At 45.9% G+C, this 18,441-nt stretch overlaps 1 protein-coding gene and 1 non-coding gene across 2 annotated transcripts; one reads left to right on the forward strand and one right to left on the reverse strand.

Annotated features, from left to right (window-relative positions):
• Positions 1-12,678: 12,678 nt before the first annotated feature.
• Positions 12,679-15,158, forward strand: DEFB115 (defensin beta 115). The gene is made up of 3 exons (XM_040981253.1): positions 12,679-12,772; positions 14,727-14,879; positions 15,118-15,158. The coding sequence occupies exons 1-3, from the start codon at positions 12,679-12,681 to the stop codon at positions 15,156-15,158; spliced, it is 288 nt and encodes a 95-aa protein (XP_040837187.1).
• Positions 15,159-17,330: 2,172 nt separating this feature from the next.
• LOC121157524 lies at positions 17,331-17,434 on the reverse strand. The gene has a single exon (XR_005884046.1). It is a non-coding gene; the product is annotated as a U6 spliceosomal RNA (small nuclear RNA).
• Positions 17,435-18,441: the final 1,007 nt, after the last annotated feature.

Here is an 18,441-nt window from a genome sequence, read left to right on the forward strand (position 1 = left end):
TGTGAACACTGGGACTGTTCTCTGGCTGTGGATCTGATTCTGCGCTGTACAACTCATGCAACAGTTTGTAGGAATGATTGCACTGCACCTCCCGGTCCCAGGCTGCGAGGAGAAGTCTGGGGTTAGCTCGAGTCTTGATTGTTAGCATCTTGTCCCTTCTGCTTGGAAGCTCCCGCTGTGCCGTTTTATCCTGGAAATGTGGATTTTCTAGCTTTCTTGGGGATAGGCCTGGACACTGGATAAAACCTTTCAATCTCAAAGCTCTCATTTTTCTTCCTTGTGAGAACTGTCCGTCTAATACATCACTCATCATTACATCTGCTTGTTCCCTTCCTCAATCTTGAGCTCATTATTTGGAGGGGTGGCATGGGAGTGTCCTTGTCTCTCTTGCAGCGTGTATGTAGCAGGAATGTTCTTGGTGAAACTTGAAGAAAGTGTAGGAAGCACACACACACACACACATACGTACACACACACACACACACACATACACACACAAACACAAACACACACTGCCAACAAAGTTCATTCTGTTGTATTTAATTTTCCATCACTCCATATCACTTCTATTTAATGTCACACATCACCAGGTTAGTTGCTATTGTAACTATTCTTTGCTTACTTCCTGTAATGCAATTTTAAACCAATCTTACTACTTTTTAGTCCTACAAGACCTTTGATGGTACTTTTTGACCGCCTTGAAAGTTTTCCTCATGTCCCCAAGTGCAAATTTCTGTCTGATTCCTCCAAAAGTTTCACTTCAAAGAGGATGTGGGAGTAATCGTTTTTGTCTGTACTCCCTGACCCCTGGCGGATCGGCCTTGGTGAGGCAAATAACAGGACCGGAACTCTGTAACTGCTGGTGAGGGCTCAGGAACTGCCCTGGACCTGACCTTAAAGTTGGCACCATGAGCAGAGAAAACATTGAGATTGGAGACCCCACTCTGTCACTCGAGACGGGTTAAGACACGGACCCGTGGCTTCCCTGCCCTCAGGGAGCAGGGCGGCTCTGCTACTTAGTCTTGGGTGACCACCACTGCCCCTCTATGACTAACCAGCAGGGCCAGGGTTCAGACCCAAGAGTGCTGGACACCTGAGCTTTTGCGCTTAATCATTTTGTGGTCCCTTCTGTTAAACACCCTCTTTCAAGAAGTCTTCTTTTGGGCCCGGCGCAGTGGCACAGTGGTTAAAGGTCCTCGCCTTGCATGCCCGGGATCCCATATGGGCGCTGATTCTAATCCTGGCAGCCCTGCTTCCCATCCGGCTCCCTGCCTGTGGCTCGGGAAAGCAGTGGAGGACGGCCCAAGGCTTTGGGACCCTGCACCCTCGTGGGAGACCCGGAAGAGGCTCCTGGCTTCGGATTGGCATAGCATCGGCCATTGCGCTCACTTGGGGAGTGAATCATCGGACGGAAGATCTTCCTCTCTGTCTCTCCTCTCTGTATATCTGCCTTTCCAATAAAAATAAATAAAATAAATCTTAAAAAAAAGAAGTCTTCTTTTGGTCTTAGGCCATATTGACCCCTAAGCTCTTGACACCAGCATCATTTGCTTGAGACTTGGACCATGAATCAGCTCTTCCCATGTTTTGCTTTCAACAACCTTCTCCCTACCAAACTTTCTACTGCCAGTGGCCCTCTTGTCATTGTTCTGGCCCAGCCTCTGAGGAATTATGGATAACTGAATGCTGTGTGACATTTAGTCAGTCACTTCCTTATGGAACCAGTTTCCTCTTCTGGAAAGGAAAGGAAAGATAAACATATTGGTGTTATTGCAAGGCTTAATCCCAGTAAATGCTCAAGAGATGGCCAAGGGTACTGTTGCTTTGTTCACTATGTAATGGAGACACAGACAAGTTCCTGAACACCATGACAATGGAGGATTGGAGTTCACCTGCATCTGTGTGCAGACACTAAAGATCAGGCTGCCTCCCCAAATTATCCATGCTATGCGAGTCACTCCCCAAGTGGTCGCAACAGCCAGAGCTGAGTTGATCTGAAGCCAGGAGCCAGGAGCTTCTTCCAGGTCTCCCACATGAGTGTAGGGTCTCAAAGCTCTGGGCCATCCTCAGCTGCTTTCCCAGGCCACAGGCAAGGAGCTGGATAGGAAGTGGGGCTACCGGGATACTAATCAGTGTCCAAATGGGATCCCAGCATGTGCAAGGCAAGTATTTTAGCCACTAGGCTACCGTGCCAGGTCCAATAAATAAATCTTAACAAAAAAAAATTACGAAAAACTGCAGATAGTGGGAAACACTTGAAAAACTGAGCTGTTCATTGAAGGGAATTCCAGTTTTAGTACAATGACCTTATGTTCCTGTTGCATAAAATTGGAGAACAGAGAAGATAGGCAGATTAACTTCAGCTTTAAAATGAGCAACCACAACAGGCCTATGAAGTTTTAGTGTCACTTGGTTGAGAGAGGCATGGGGATGGGGTGGATTTTGTAGTCATGTCCAGTTTCTATTAATACGTCCAAGCAGAGGAAACATTCTGATTTGGGAGGTTAAAAAAATCCTAGCGTCCAGCACCACAGTGTAGCAAGCTAATCCTCTCTCTGTAGTGCCAACATCCCATTGTGGGCGCTGGTTTGGGTCTTAGCTGCTCTAGTTCCCATCCAGCTCCCTGATAATGAGCTGGGAAAACAGTAGATGATGTCACAAGCATCCATGTGGGAGACCCGGAAGAAGCTCCTGGCTCCTGGTTTTGGATCAGCTCAGCTCTGGCCATCGCACCATTTGGGGAGTGAACCAGTGGATGGAAGATCTCTCTCTCTGACTCTCCTCTCCCTGTAACTGCCTTCTCAATAAAGAGAAATTGTTTTTTAAAAAGAGAAAGTCTAGACTGTTCTCTCTGAATATGCTCAATTGAAAGTAAAAATCCAAGCATGCAAGTTTTACTTTATCTTAGACTTGTAATTGCTCTTTACAGCATTATTAATATGAGCAATGAAGGGGCAGGGCTGGACAGAGGGGGAAGGCAAATGGGACAGGCCTGGTGGCAGACACTGACCACTTGAGTTCACCTGAAAGGAACGAGACGAGGACCCTGCAAATCCCCCTGGACTGCCCTTCGGCAGACGTGCTCTTCCTGGGAAAAGGTTAAAATTGTGGATGAGGCAATTTCCTTCAGCAGAGGGCAGTTCCCAGAGTCAGGCAGCTGCGCCAGGGGTGACGGCGGGGCGGGGGTGGGTGGGTGGTGAAGCCTTCAGAACTTAAGGGGCTTTGGTGTACAAGTGTGTATGTTTGTGTGTGTGTGTGGTAGGGGTGGAAGCAGTCAGAGTGGAGCTGTGTCTCTTCAGACCTTTCTGAAAGTGTCTTGCTGTGGACTGCTTAATCTGATGGACACCCTTAATTGTGGAGTGGCCATGATTTGTGCTGACCGTGAGACAAAGAAGATTAGGGCAGAAACCAACTCTCAAAGCTTAGACTCCACAGTTTGCTTTTTGAGTGCTGGTGACGGTCTCCCAAGGAGCAATCCGTTGGCTTGACTGAGAAGATGTCAAGCTTGCGAGATCAGGCTCAGTTATGCAACCCTCAACCGAAAGAGCAAGGTTTTACACTGGATGACCAAGCGGTCTCCTGTCTGTGCTCACATGGAAGTGAGAGATCCGCTATGGTTGTCCTAAGAGACAAGGGCATTTTCCATAAAGCTTGAACATAGAAAAGGGAGAGTAGAAAATACAAAGCAAAGTGTTAAGGGCCCTGACGCAGGAGGCCTCGTGGAAAGCCAATGTGCGTAGATGGAGTCTGAGCTTTTTGGAGACAAAAAGCAAAAAAGGATTATCTAGCTTGTGCTTTTCTGTTTGTATAATACACAACATGGCAATGGTACAGAAAGCAGCCACTTGCATTTAGCAGGGACACTTAGGAAATCTTGCATAAGTTACAGCTTTTCCTGGTTTCCAAGTTCTCACTTGGGTATTAAGGAAAAATGAATTCTGGAAAAAGAGGCTGAAGCACCGTGATGGAAAACACGACCTGACATAAATCCTATTTGTTAAAAATCCCCTTGTTGCTTTCTGTGTTACAACCTTAAAATGCTGTGTCACTGTCTCGCTTAGTCATTAAATTTCCAACACGCGCCCTTGAAATGGCAAGTCCTCCTCCCTGTTGGTGAAATGAAATTTCAACAAGGAGATAATGGTCCCTCCTGCCAGGCAAGCAACCTGCTGGCCCAGCGATAACATTCAGTTCCCAGAAGAGAAATGCCAATTGACGCCAGCGATGCTGATGCCCACTGAATTTAATCTTCACCTTGGCGTGCCCTGTCATTCCGACCTGCTGATCGCATCATGTTGTATCGCTTCTCGAAGATAAAAAGCCGGAAGAGAGACTAACAGCTGTTGCAAAGATCCCGCCAGCAGAGCAAACAAATGAAACGTTTGCAGAGGCTTCTTATCTGAATCCCAAAACGGAAATATTTAAAATAGGATTGATTATTTAGAAAAGATGGGGAGAGTGTTATCAGGCTGCATTATGTCATTCTGCTCTGGGAAGCCAGCGTGCTTTGTCCACTCTCTGGGATAAAAACCTGTCCTCAGTCTTTATCTGTAAGGAAAGCAAGAGCTCCCCTCTGAGTTTCCGGTGGGAATATGGGTCTGTAAGAAGGTCACGGCGGGTATTTGGAACACGAGTGGACATGTGGTGTCCTCCCTCCCTTCTTTCTGTGCCTGCTTCACAGGTGCCTGGTGTAGGAGGGCTCCACGACACTTCCACCACAGGACGACCAAGGCAGCTTAGCATCCTAGATATACGTTCCTTCAAAACAAAACTTTCCATTTGTTTGTAGCACATTTCTTATTTATATAGGGTGAAGATATTTCATGTATTTCCCACACACAGATTTTGCATCATTTTGCAGAAGAAACAAATGGCTTTTTATGAGTGACAATGAACTGTGTTTTTCAGGTTTATGCAAGGATTATTGACACATAAAAACTTACATATTGAAGTTCGATCTGTGTATGCATTCTGAAAAAGCCACCACAGGTGGCAACCATCACCTTGAGGGGCAGGCACTTTGGCTCAATCAGCTAATCCTCCACCTCCAAATTCCATATGGGTGCCAGGGTCAAGTCCTGTCTGCTCCACTTCCCATCCAACACCCTGCTGGTGGCTTGGGAAAGCAGTGGGGGGATGTTCCATGTAATACAGGAGTTCAGGACATGACAGAAACATGTGACACAGGAAATAAATCAAATGAAAGCTGATATATCAGAACTTAAGAATATAGTGGAGCACATTAAAAGTACAGTGGAGAGCCTCCAAAACAGAACGAAGGAAGCAGAAGAATCTCAGAATTGGAAGATATTTCCTGTCACCAGGGGGAAACAAACAAAAGCTGGAAGCAGAGCTGGATCAAGTTTAAACAAATATTCAAGAATGGAAAGACACTATTAAAAGACCAAACATAAGAGTTATGGGAGACGCAGAAGGAGCAGAAAGAGAAGCTGGGATTAAAGGTGTATTTAATGAAACAATAAGGAAAATTTCCCTAATGTAGAGAAAGAATTGGAAACAACATCCAAGAGGGGCACAGAACTCCCCACAGGGTTGACCAAAAGCGATCTTCACCACAACATGTGATAATCAAACTCTTCACTAGAACTTAAGGGAAAGATTCTTAAATGTGCACGTGAAAAAAGTCAATTGACAAAAAGAAAGGAATGGCAAGTCAGTTCACAGGAGACCTCTCACAGGAAACTCCACAGAGTAAAAGACAATGGAGTTAAACTTAGCAGCCTGAATTGAATTCAAGCCAGATTGGTGCTTGAGAAATAGACCACAATAATAACAAATATCAGAGAACAGACACACAAAAATATCCAACTCTTATTTTTTGCTAAAGATAGTCTTATTAAGGAAAAAAAGGAAAAAGGAATGAAAAAGGTAGAAATATGTACAGGCATCAGGGAGCTGAACAACAGTAACATTCCATGATGAATAAATATGCCTAATAAGTGCAAAAACACTTCAAAGAAACACAGGCCATCAGCAACAACCCCGAAGGAAACTTGAACCTCCAGGAACCTGTCAAGCATGAAGATAGAGGAAAGGCACTGCACGGCCCTCCCTCCTACCAGGCCCCTGGTCCTGAAGTAGTAACATCAAGTTCTAGTTCGTTTTGCTTAGACTAGTCCTCCTTCACGCTATTCTGCCCAGGCACAATTGCTAATAATCACTACCCCGCAATGTTCTCAAAGTGTCCTCATTATAGAAATGACAGGTCTTAATGCCAGCAAATTCTGAAGGACCGATGACTGACGCATTAGGCCCAGTTGCTCCAGAATCTCAAACGTAGATGAGAACAAAGAATAAACAATAGCCCGTATCTCTGCTGGACATGTGTGCCAAACTCCCAGGTCAAATGCTAGGTCATAGTGTTAGCAAATATGCCACAGTTCAGTGGGATAGCCCTGATTCTGACTCCGAACCAGGAGGCCTAACAAATGTGATGACCTCCAAGAGGACAAAGTATTTCACACGTGACAAAAACCAGTTACTGCAGAGCATCTCAGGGAGCATGCGACAGATTTAACGCCCAGATCTGCAATAAACATGACAGATATTCAAGGACATTTAGATGTATCACCTTTACAATGACAAAGGAAACAGGTTTCCTGCTAATAATGCAAACACTGATTACAACAGTTGAGGACCTGGCCTGTGCTATTAGGGAAAACAAAACAAAACAAAACAAACAAACAAACAAAAACAAGGGTTGCAAAAGAGAAGCTAGCTGGCAACTTGTGGAAATTTGACAAGCTGATTCAAACAGTTCTGGAAATAAATGAGTAATGAATAGCCAGGCCGATTTTGAAGATGTGACTCATAGAATTTCAATGACTGGGTATTGAAATTTATGATAAAGGTATGGTAAGTAGGGAGATACGTTAAGATGCAAAGATAAAGAAATACAGTGAACAAAATAGAGTAAAAGTAGAACAAGTCATATGGGATGACATGACCCACATGCCAGCAGGGTGTTAACAGGGGGAGGACGGTGGCTTATCACAGGGTTGGTTCTTTATCAGCTGCTCTTTCCCTCACACCTAGAGCCGGTTCCATGTGGAGTGCAGATTTTAATGGTAAAGGCAATTAATTAATTAATTAGTAAAAAATAAAGTTTCAGATAGAACTTGGGAGCATATGCTTATGATGCTGGCGTAAGTGAAGAATTCTTACACATGATGGAGTACAGGAGTTCCAAAGAAGAGACTGAGACATTGAACCTCATTAAAATTGGTGGCATCGGCCCCGTGCGATGGTCTAGTAGCTTAAGTCCTTGCATTGCAAGCATGGGATCCCATATAGCACCAGTTCGTGTCCTGGCTGTTCCACTCCCCATCCAGCACTCTGCTTGTGGCCTGGGAAAGCAGTGGAGGATGACCCAAAGCCTTGGGACCCTGCACCCTACATGGGATACCCAGAAGAAGACTCCCGCTTGGGGAGTGAACCAGCAGATGGAAGGTCTTTCTTCTGTCTCTCCTTCTCTCTATAAATCTGACATTCCAACAAAAAGAAATAAATCTTGAAAAAAACAAATAAAATTGGAGGCACCTGTTGAAGAAGAAATGGGGTCATATGAGAGACAAGACATCAGGAAGTCCTGAAATTGTGGAAACTATCCTCAAAGCACTTCACCAGGCGGGATCTTGCTTCTCAGACACGTGGAAGACTTTTTACAAATTATTGGGACAAATTCAAACACACCCCCAAGGACTCAGAAGCCAAAGTATTGAGAAGCACAAGTAAATGATCAAGAAATACGAGAGACGGCAACCTCACAGGTCATGAAGGACATGGAAATTACTTTTAGTGGGAAATCACAATTATGTCTAGCCCTGAGTGATGGTTGTGACTTGGGCTAATTTCGGTTCTGGAAATATTGGTTTGCACACTTTTGTAAAGGTGGCTTATGCATTTAAAGATATTAATTTATTTATATTGGAAAGGCAGATTTATAAGCGAGAGGGACTGACAGATCTTCTGTGTGCTGATTTTACTCTCCAAGTGGCTGCAATGGCCGGAGCTGAGCTGATCTAAAGCCAGGAGTCAGGAGCTTCTTCCAGGTCTCACATGTGGGTGCAGAGTTTCAAGGCTTTAGGCCATCCTCTACTGCTTTCCCAGGCCACAAGCAGGGATGCAGGATGGGAAGTGGAGCAACCTGGACATGAATCAGCTCCCCCAAATGGGATCTCGGCACATGCATGGCAAGGATATACCCAATCGAGCCATCACACCAGGGCCGGTTTATACATTTTGATAAAATAGTTCACAGCTAGTTCATTCTAGCAGGGAGTTAGAGTCAAGAACCACAGTCAGGAATCGAATCCAATCCGTGTATTCTGATGTGAGATGTCTGTTGCTTTTTTCTCTTGTGCTATACTACTCTACAATGACAGATTCTCAGCAAAATTTGCACATGGTGTTCCTGTCTCTTTGGTTGGCTACTCTATATCTCCAACAACCAAGCCTAAGGATGTTTACATAATAAAGCCAATATTTATAATATAAAATATGATTTAAAATGTAAAAGTGGGACCCAAGTGGTGATATAGAAAGTTAATGGTGACATAGAAAGGCAACATGACCCTGGAAAACAGGTGCTTCACCCAGTCTGTTCCAGCGACACACCTTCCTAGCATCTTATTCCATATATGAACACAAGGGGGCGTAATAACCCTAGGTAACTAGGCAGAGCTCCTCTAGCAGATCTTGCGTTTTTCCATTGTATGAGAACAGAGCAGAACACTTTCCAAAACTGACTGAAAGGGAGAAATGGCGTGTGTGAGTTAACCTTGATCTTCATAAGACCAATGGCGAGGCTCCAAGCCCCTGGGAGCCAGTAGCTTGATTGAATTTAGTCAAATCATCCTTTGGAGTAAGGTTCATGTGCTCCAGAGGATAAAGAATTCAATATGGATAAGATAAGGAGTGGTAAGTTGATAAGGCAGATATGGGTATAACAAGGAATATGATAAGTCGCTGGCATCTGTAGAATTTTATAGAGCCCTTGATTTGCAGTCGAAAAAAAAAAAAGATTTCTCGCATCAAAATCTAGATGTTTGGAAATTCCAAAGATTGGCGTGATACCATTCAGCAAAACCTGGATCATAATTCAGACTTCTGGCACAAACTCTGGCCTTCCAGACAACACACTCAGCAATGTTCTTACCTTCGGATGGCAGAAGCTTTGTCTAACTCATTTGCCAGGCTCGGCAAGTTACCCTAGTAGCTAAATCCTGGCCTTGCAAGCACCATCCCATATGGGTGCCAGATTGTGTCCCAGCTGCTCCACTTCCCATCCAGCTCCCTGCTTGTGGCCTGGGAAAGCAGTTGAGGATGGCCCAAAGCCTTGGGACCCTGCGCCCACATGGGAGACCCGGAAAAGGCTTCTGACTCCTGGCTTTGGATCGGTGCAGCTCCTGCTGTTGCGGCCGCTTGGGGAGTAAATCAACAGATGGAAGATCTTCCTCTTTGTCTCTCCTTCTCTCTGTATATCTGACTTTCCAATAAAAATAAAGTAAATCTTAAAATTGTAATTTTAACAGTAATTTCATTTTATTTTTAATGATGTTTACAAAATTGAGAGGGAGGAATACCTGGTCTACCCTCCGATCCAGCTCACATGTATGCCAGTGGGTGCTGCAGCCCTGCCTGGTCTAGCCTGTTTTCAACCCCAATTCTTGTGCTCACAGCTGGAGTTATAGTAAGCAATTCCCCTACTTATATCTTTTCCCAGTAACACTGCTACCCAGACTGACATGGTTGGCCCCAAGTCCTGACACTTAGTGGTAGATACTGGGACCTAGCCCGACCGGCCCCAGTACACTACAGTTCTTAACAGTGAATGCTACAGCCTAGTACAGTCTGGCCCACTCCCATACCTGGTTCTCAAGTGACCTACCAGAGGCCATGGCCTAGCCTGGCCTGTCTCATATCCATTCTGGTTTTGCAATCACTAAAGTGCTGAAGCCTAGCTGAATTGAGTTTCCCACCCACGTGCAAGGCAGTGGGTGCTGCAGCCTGGTCCATCCTGATCTGCTCACAACCCCACCTATAGCCATCACCAGTGGGAGCTGCAGCCCAACAGGGGAGTTCCCAGCGATTTGCTATGAAGCCTATTTCCAGCCCTGGGTCTTGTGCCAACCCAACTGGCATTGCTCACCCTTTGTCTGAGCCCTTGCTGACAGGTGTTGCAGCCTAGCCCAGCTTTACATGGCCCACACCCTATCTTGGCTCTTGTGCCTGCCAGTGGGTGCTGAGGCCTGGACCAGCCTGACCTGCACCCCAGGCCCAACCCACATAAACACTGATGCAGCTACAGCCTTGCCTTGCATGCTTCCAACCCCAGTTATTGTGCTCCCCGGGGGAGCGGGGGAGCTGCTGCCTAGTGGGAGATTTCTCCAAGTTCTCTTACCAGGCCTGCTCCTAACCCCGGATCCTACACATGCCAGTGGATGCCTGCTTGACATGATCTGCCCTCAGTCCTGGTCCTTGCATGTGCTGGTGGCTACTGCATTCTGGTCCTATCTGGCCTATCCCATTCCAGCTCCCACAAGTGTCAGGGGATCCCCAGATCTGGGTATCTCACATTCTGGCAGGTGCTACGGTCCAGCCTGACATGGCCCATCCCTTACTTTGACACTGAAACCTAGTCCAGCTGGTGTACCCTCCAGCCACGACTTCTGTGAGCACTAGCAGGTGGTGGGCAATGCTATTATCTAGCCCAGGTCCCATGTGGGTGGGTGGGTGCCTTGACCTGACCCAGACATGCCCCATATTTTTCCCCTCTAAACTACTCCATCTCAGCTTCCTTGCCTACTTGGCTCAAACCATGGATGACTCCAGAAGTCATTCTCCCTTCTCAAATATGTCTTCAGGTGTTCCCACTCCAATACATCCCCAGACTCCCCCCGCCCCCTTCCCCGGGCAATCTGCAATCCCCCAACCTGGGGGCCAGGGTGGTGTGTCCCAGCCCAGGTTTTCCCACCTTCTCCACTTACCTTAAGCAAAAGAAAAAGATTAGTTACTCCTCACTAGGGTATTGAAGATTTCTCTGTACACCCCTCTTAAAACTGTTCACCTAAACTGTTGACACGTGTCTTGTTAGAGTTATAGAGTTAGACTACCTGAAAAACAGCCAGGTTCAGCAAAATCATGCTTCAACACTATAAACTGCTAAATACTAAAATTAAAATAGACACGAGACAGCTGAATAGTAATTTATAGCCATTCTAAGGTGTATAGAAACCAGTTGTATATAAACTAATAATTGAAATGTCAATGAAGTAGTCATAGGATGTGGTTCAGAACTTGCATTCTTTTTTTTTTTTCAAACGTATTGGTTACTCAATACCATGTCAACTAATTCCATACCGTTATAAATAGTTACTGATGTAATGTCGGGGCTGTTAATTGATCGGGATGATACTCTACCAGCTCTACCTTCAGACCAGAGATGGTCTCCCCAAGAAACCGTTGAACTTATCTGGACAATAAGATGCTGGACTTTATGCTTGGTAAATGCTTGCAATGAAAGAATCTCAACTGAATCTGAACTGTGGTAATGCAACAAGGTGGAGGAGTCCACCATGGGGGGAGGGTTTGCAGAAGGGTCGGGGGAATCCCAGTGCCTATAAAACTGTGTCACATAATGCAATGTAATCAATTAAAAAAAAGATGCAGAACTGAGTAAAACCAGATCACAAGGTGGGCTGTGTGGCCTCCAGCCCCTCTGTTTCTTTCTCACTCACAGTGTAGCTTTGGGTAATTCCCTTGTACTGTATGGCCTTGCGTTTTCTTTGAGGGGAGATAGCAACTCTGGGACTAGGTGGGCATTTGGTGTGACAGGGAAGGCAGCCTGTGGGACACCCACACATCCAAAAACATGGTCTGATTCGAGTGCTGACTCTGCTTTCCATTCCTGCTCATGCACACCCTGAGACAAGTGGGAGCAGCAGCTTCAGTGCTGGGATCCCGGTCTCCCAGGTGGCAGACCTGGATTGAGTTCTGGGTTTCAGGCTTTAGCTCGGCCCACCATGGCTGTTGTGGAAATTTGGAGGAATGAATGAACCATCTGTCTCTTTCTGCCTTTCAAAGAAGATGAAAATAAATCAATGAGAAGATTTTCTTTTTTTAAAAGTTACGCTGATTTCAAGGCCTATCAGAACACAAGTCACTGCCATGGGTGTGTTCCTTTGTTGGGGGTTCTCAGCAGGTGCTTGCTGCACACGGGGCAACCAGACATGACAGGCTGTCCCTGTTGGTGGACCACTAACCTGGAGGACTTCAGTCTCTTCAGAAGGATGAGCTAGAAGAGCAAGTAGTTCCGATACATTGTGATAAGTATAATGCAGAAAAGGCAGCAGAAAACAGAGATAATGGAACTCTCCAAAGAAAAAGGCCAGGTGAGTCTCTTAGAGGTAGGGTCAGTTCTTTCCTCAAGACCAGAGACCTGTGTAAGTGCTCTCCCTGCATGAATGCCACTGCCTTCCCAGGGCATATTTTGTGTAGGATGGTTAACACGAGTTAATCAGTGTGTGGCACTGCCCTTCAAGCTGGTGCTGTGTTCTCAGTGCTGGGCCTCTCTGTCTCTAATTTATTGCCCATGACTCATCTCTACCCAGAGCAATAAAGTGCTGAGTGTGGACCCAGCCTGCGCTGTCCTCCAGCATGCTGCCAGGTCGCTCCTCGCATTTGTCAGGACACCTGCAACTCTTGCTCCTGACCTTGGCTGTCCTTGTGGTGGTAGCTCAGACTGCCCCAGGTATTAGAACTGTGTAGGGGTGAAGGGAGTGGTGGTTTGGGGCGGGGGGGGGGGGAAGGGTGGGAACAGTCATTAGGAAATAGAGTGTGCATGGGAGTGTGGAGAGCCCACCGGGATGGCTCAAAATGAATACTCCTTCCCAGGCAACTGGAGTGCACCTGCAGAGACCGGGGTGTGTCACATTCAGGCTCTTCCACACACTGAAGCAATGCTTGTACCCTGATGTCTCTACCTCAAATGCCAACTACAGAGCCCCTCCCCAGAAAGCTCTCACTTCAGTCCCACTCCCAGATTGTACCACCTCTGGCGGGAACCAGTCTTACAAGTCAGCCCATCACTATTGCCTGTAAAGCAGGTGGGGAAGAAGCATCCTACCCCTGTCTTAGAACATGTGATGACAGCTGTGGAGGCTAAAGTTGATGTCTACAGATACGAAAAAACGGGTTCCAAGTGTGGAGCTGTGGTTAGAGTAGAAGATTCCGGATTACAGATGGAATAATTAGGGTCAAAACTAATGATTTGACTGGCTTGCCACCAGATAGGGAATACTACCATGTACTACCTGTGGATGTTCACTATTAACTGTCCTTTATAAAATCAGCATTTCAAGGTCTTTGCCAATAACTCAGTTGTTGTTCTAATGGTCAAAGGATGTGTTTCAAGGAGAATCCTTGGGGTACTGGTAGCCTGCCTTAAAAGTTGGTGAGGGTAGTTGGAATAAATGAGTAAAGTTGCAGATGTAATGGACATTTTGGAAAAAGAACAAGCATAGCGACATAAAAAGTATTAGAATGGATAAGTAAGAACCAATAGCATGCTAATGTTTCCAGTAAGAACACACTGGTGAGAAAGACAGAATAGGAAACTCTGTCCCAGTCAGGGAGTTTGGGGGAAAGATATGTGCGTGGGATCTGTTATTTTTATTTTTTAAATATTTATTTATTTTTATTGGAAAGGCAGATCAGATTACAGAGAGAAGGAGAGACAGAGAGAAAGATTTTTCATCTGCTGGTTCACTCTCCAAATGGCTGCAATGGCCAGAGCAAATCCAGGAGCCAAGAACCTTCTCTGGGTCTTCACACAAGTGCAGGCCCAAGACTTTGGGCCATTCTCCACTGCTTTCCCAGGCCACAAGCAGGAAGTTGGATGGGAAATGGGATAGCTGGGACACAAACTGGGACTCAAATAAGACCCCAACACATGCAATGGGAGGATTAGCAAATTAAGCCATTGTGCTGGACCCTCTGTTAATTTTTTTTTTTTTAATTTCTGTGACACTCTGATTTTTTGAGGATTTATTTTTTTTATTTGAAAGGCAAAGTTAGAGAAAGATCTTCTGTCTGGTAGTTCACTATCCAAATGACCACAACAGTTGGATCTGGGCAAAACTAAAGCCAGTAATCAGAAACTTCTTCTGGGTCTCCCACGTGGGTGCAAGGGCCCAAACATTTAAGGTGTCCTCTGCTGCTTTCCCAGGCACTTTCGCAGGGAACTTGGATGCCAGCATTACAGGTGCCAGTTTTACCTGCTATGCCACAATGCCAGCCCCAGAATCTGTTACACAGACTGTGGTATCTTACATGCAACCGCACAAATTGTTGTTGAGTGTGTGAATACAGAAAATAAACAATCCCTCAAGGCTTGGATCCATTGCTTGGCAAGCCCTTAGCTTTACAGTGGAGGGAAGACTGAGAGAGGGAAAGTGGCTTACTTAGAAAGATGGAGACCATGTAAATAAAATTCAGTGGGGCTGGTTGGAGAAAGGCAGGCACCGAGTTGTGTCAGCTGGACATTGAGACTGGCAGGAAGCGCTCTACACACACAGCTGGACAGCGTTCCAAAATGGCTTTCTCCTGTCAAGGTCAGTGTTCTGTTATTACTGTGATAGACAGCATCTTCAACGTAGTAAGGTTGTATTTTTTCCTGTAACTTATGTCTTTGTCTATTTTGATAGAAGGATGGCTCAGAAAGTGCTATTACGGACTTGGAAAGTGCAGAAAGTCATGCAGAGACAATGAGAAGAAGAAAGGAATATGTATGGGGAAACGGTCCTGTTGCATCGACAAAGAAAAGGCTCACCTGTCACGATATGAGAACAAAGACAAAAGTGAGGCTACCTACATAACTGTTTAAGCTTTATGAGCTCATAGCCACTCTAGTGAGTCAGTGAGACATCTATCTGAGGCACCTGCCTGCTTCTGAGATTCCTGTGGGTCCTCCATTCTCTGAAAATGCCATTACAGCTGTCAGGATAGCTAGGCTTTTACCCTGCCACAGCGCAACAACTCTAAGTTGCTCTGAAAGACTTTATAAGAGCTGGACCTGACTCCTGAATCTCTGTCTAGGTGCTTCCAGTAACCTTAATATCGGACTTACTGCAGGCTAATGGCAGGTGTACCTGGGCCACAGATTCTCATATGACATCTCCTCCTGGTGAGTTTACATGCATGGGCAGTGTGGGCCCGAGGTTGCTCCTCTATTAATTTAACTCTAGACTCTTTTGTTGGTCTCATTCTTCTAATTTGTCTCTTAGCCCAAGATGCTAATCACACTTAATAACCAAAGATTGACATACCCAACAGAACAGAAGGCCACCGTTCCTGACCCAACCAAGGGAAGGAGAAATGGCTTTTGAAAGTTCAGTGAGCACCGATAATTTAGCACCTATAAGGCTTCAACCTAGACCCTTTCCATACATAACCTTACTTTGTGTCAACAAAGGCCTCATGAGATAGGAACCAACGCCGGGTCTCTTTGCCTGAAGAGAAAATGAAGGCAGTTTCAAGGACTTGCCAAAAACGGCACAGATAACAGGTTCAGCAGTGGGACCATAAGCTCACAGTGCCTGCATTCAGACCCTGTGCTTTGTGAGAGTGGAAGATTATCCGTGGCTGTAAGAGGAGCTTTACTCAAATCTTACTATCCAGAGCAACTTCCTTCATGCAGAAAGTGCAGTGAAAAGATCTTTGCACTCCCCTTGTAGTTCAAACACGCATTGAACCTAGTCCTAGTTGATATCCCCAGACACAGACAAATTATCCTGGGTCCCACTTTGAAGATCGTCTCAGTTCAGAGTCCAGTGAAAGACAATGATCCCTAGCCCACATCACATGGATGGCTGCAGAAAGCCCTTCAAAGCCACGCGCAGAGCTGGTGTTTGTATATATCTTTAGCAAGAGAAATGATGGTCACAGTTGGATTGAATAGTCTTAGAGAGTCAGACCTATAGACACAAAGGAGTGAGAAAGGTGCGGAGGAGATTCTGATGCACTCACAGGATGTTGTTTAAGTCGTCTTCCCACTCTTGGCCTCAGCCTGACTCTCTAAAATGGGAGTGAGCCTGGGAATCAGGAAAGTAGCTCTCAATCCAAGTACTCATGACACACCCCTAAAATACATCACAGATGCCCATTTGTTGCCCACTGTCTCTTACACACATGCCAACCACACAGACCTTCCAAGTCAACCTCTGTGGCACCTGCTCCCAGCCCCTCCTCTGCTGTTCCAACGTAGCCATAGTCTTTCCTTGCTGTTGTTATATGGAGTACATCTTGTCACCCTCCTCTCAAAACCTATACGCTCAAGTACTAAAGTCCCGAACCTCAGAATGTGACTAACTTTGGAAATAGAGTCTCTTAAGGAGTAATTAAAACAAAATAAGGTCATTTTGGGGTGGTGCCTGATTCCATGATTGATTTGCCTATTAAAATACATTAGGATGTAATTATTTTGCAAATGGTTATGACACACAGAAAAAACATGTTGAGACCCAGAAGATGAGGACTGTCCACAGCCAAGGCCAAAGGTCTCAGAAGAAACCAAGACCAGCGCTGCCTTGTTTTTGGACCTTCAGCCACCAGCACTGTGAGACAATAAATTTCTGTCACTGAAATCACCCAGTCTGTGGTCCTTTGTGACGGCAGCCCTCGTGAACGAAGGCAATCCTGCACTGTGCATCCTGTTCTACCCTTGCTTCAAATGATGGGCCCCACCTCCTGATTCTTCCTGCTAATGTAAACACAGGAGGCAACATGTGCACACTCAGGAAGTACTGGGGACTCTGTCACTTACATGGGAGGTCTGGCCACTGAGACATCTGGGAATGGACCAGTGGGAGGAAGAGCTCTTTCTCCCTGTCTCACTAATAAGTAAACATTTTCCATGACCTCAACAACCATTATACAAGTCCATTCTAAGCATCTTCTCGCCTTGGTCATCTCATTTATAGCTGCTCCTCCCATGTCCCAACATGGGCCTCATAAACAACTTTTGATCTTGGCAAACCATTAATCTAATTTTTTGACTTGTTTTTTTAGAGGCTGTTCCTTCTGTCTGGAGGGTTTTTCAGACTACCCTGCCTTTCCAAATCCTACCTCCAACCTATTCCCATCCAAGCCCTGGTTTCAAGATAAACAACATTAATCAAGCTCCCTAAAACAAACACCCAGCTTCAAAACCCAACAATTAGCTCATGTCCAACCTCTCCTCACTCCAATTCCAATATTCAACTAATTTTCTATTCCAAGAATAATTTTATTTTATTAAAATAAATAGATATTAAAATATGGAATGCTTCACAAATGTGTGTGTCATCCTTGTGCAGGAACCATGTTAATCTTCTCTGTATTATTCCAATTTCATTATATGCACTGCCAAGTGAGCACTGGTCAACTAATTTTGCTTTCAGGTACAATCAACCACAAAGGCATTGCTCGACCAAATCTCTTGCAAAACATTGGGTCAGCCTAATTCCATGGTTGCCTCCCTCCTGGCCTACTCCATTAGATTTTCTACTACCAGCCTAGTGCAAAGATCCTGTCCTCCTTGCACCCCATTCATGCTCCCATCTGCACAGGCATTCCTTGATTCACCCTAAAAATCTGTACCTTCTGCTCAGTCCCTCACATCCAAGCCAAGGGGAAAGCCAGAGGGCTTGTCTGGGCCACTGCAGACCATTTGGAAGACCTGGGCTGGATGAAATAATATTGCCTGTCACCCACAAATGCAAAAGCTGGAGCTGGGAGGAATGCCTGGCTGGCCTAGGCAGCAGTACCTACCTGTGAATGATAGAGCAGGAGGTGGGCCACATCTGGCTGGGCCACAGAACCCACTAGAATTGCAAGACAACCAGATCTGGGAGCATTTTCTGTAGGGGACTTGTGGCTCACCTCTGTGGGACTGCAGCACCCACCTGTTCGCACAGAGAGCTGGGTGTGGTGATGGGACAAGCCAGGCTGGACCACAGAACTCACCTGACAGGAAACCCCTTGACACTTGCAGGAACTGAGGTTGGGAGAATGCTGGGCTATGCCAGACTACAGCACCAGCTGGCACATGCCAAATAGGCTGGTAAGCGTGAGGTCCGGGTCTTTCATGGGCTGGCTGGGATGAGCTGTAGCACCTGTTGGTTTGTGTGAGAGATGGGGCTGGGACAAGAACTGAGCTGGCAGCTGCATCCAGTGGTATGTATGTTGGCTGGAGCAGGTGACAGATAGAGCCTGACCCTGCACTGGCTGGCACATGTAAAAGGTCACATTTGAGGTCACCCCAGGTTAGGTTCCTTGGAGACTTCCCAACTAGACTTGCTAGATTCATACCCTGGCCACCCTGGAAAATCATGGGACATGTGATCCAACCTAGGGGTACATGTATTGGGACTGGACCTCCTC

This window comes from Ochotona curzoniae, unplaced genomic scaffold, assembly GCF_017591425.1.
Source record: "Ochotona curzoniae isolate NIBS_2020 unplaced genomic scaffold, NIBS_Ocur_1.0 contig_3520, whole genome shotgun sequence".
Lineage (NCBI taxonomy): Eukaryota > Metazoa > Chordata > Mammalia > Lagomorpha > Ochotonidae > Ochotona > Ochotona curzoniae.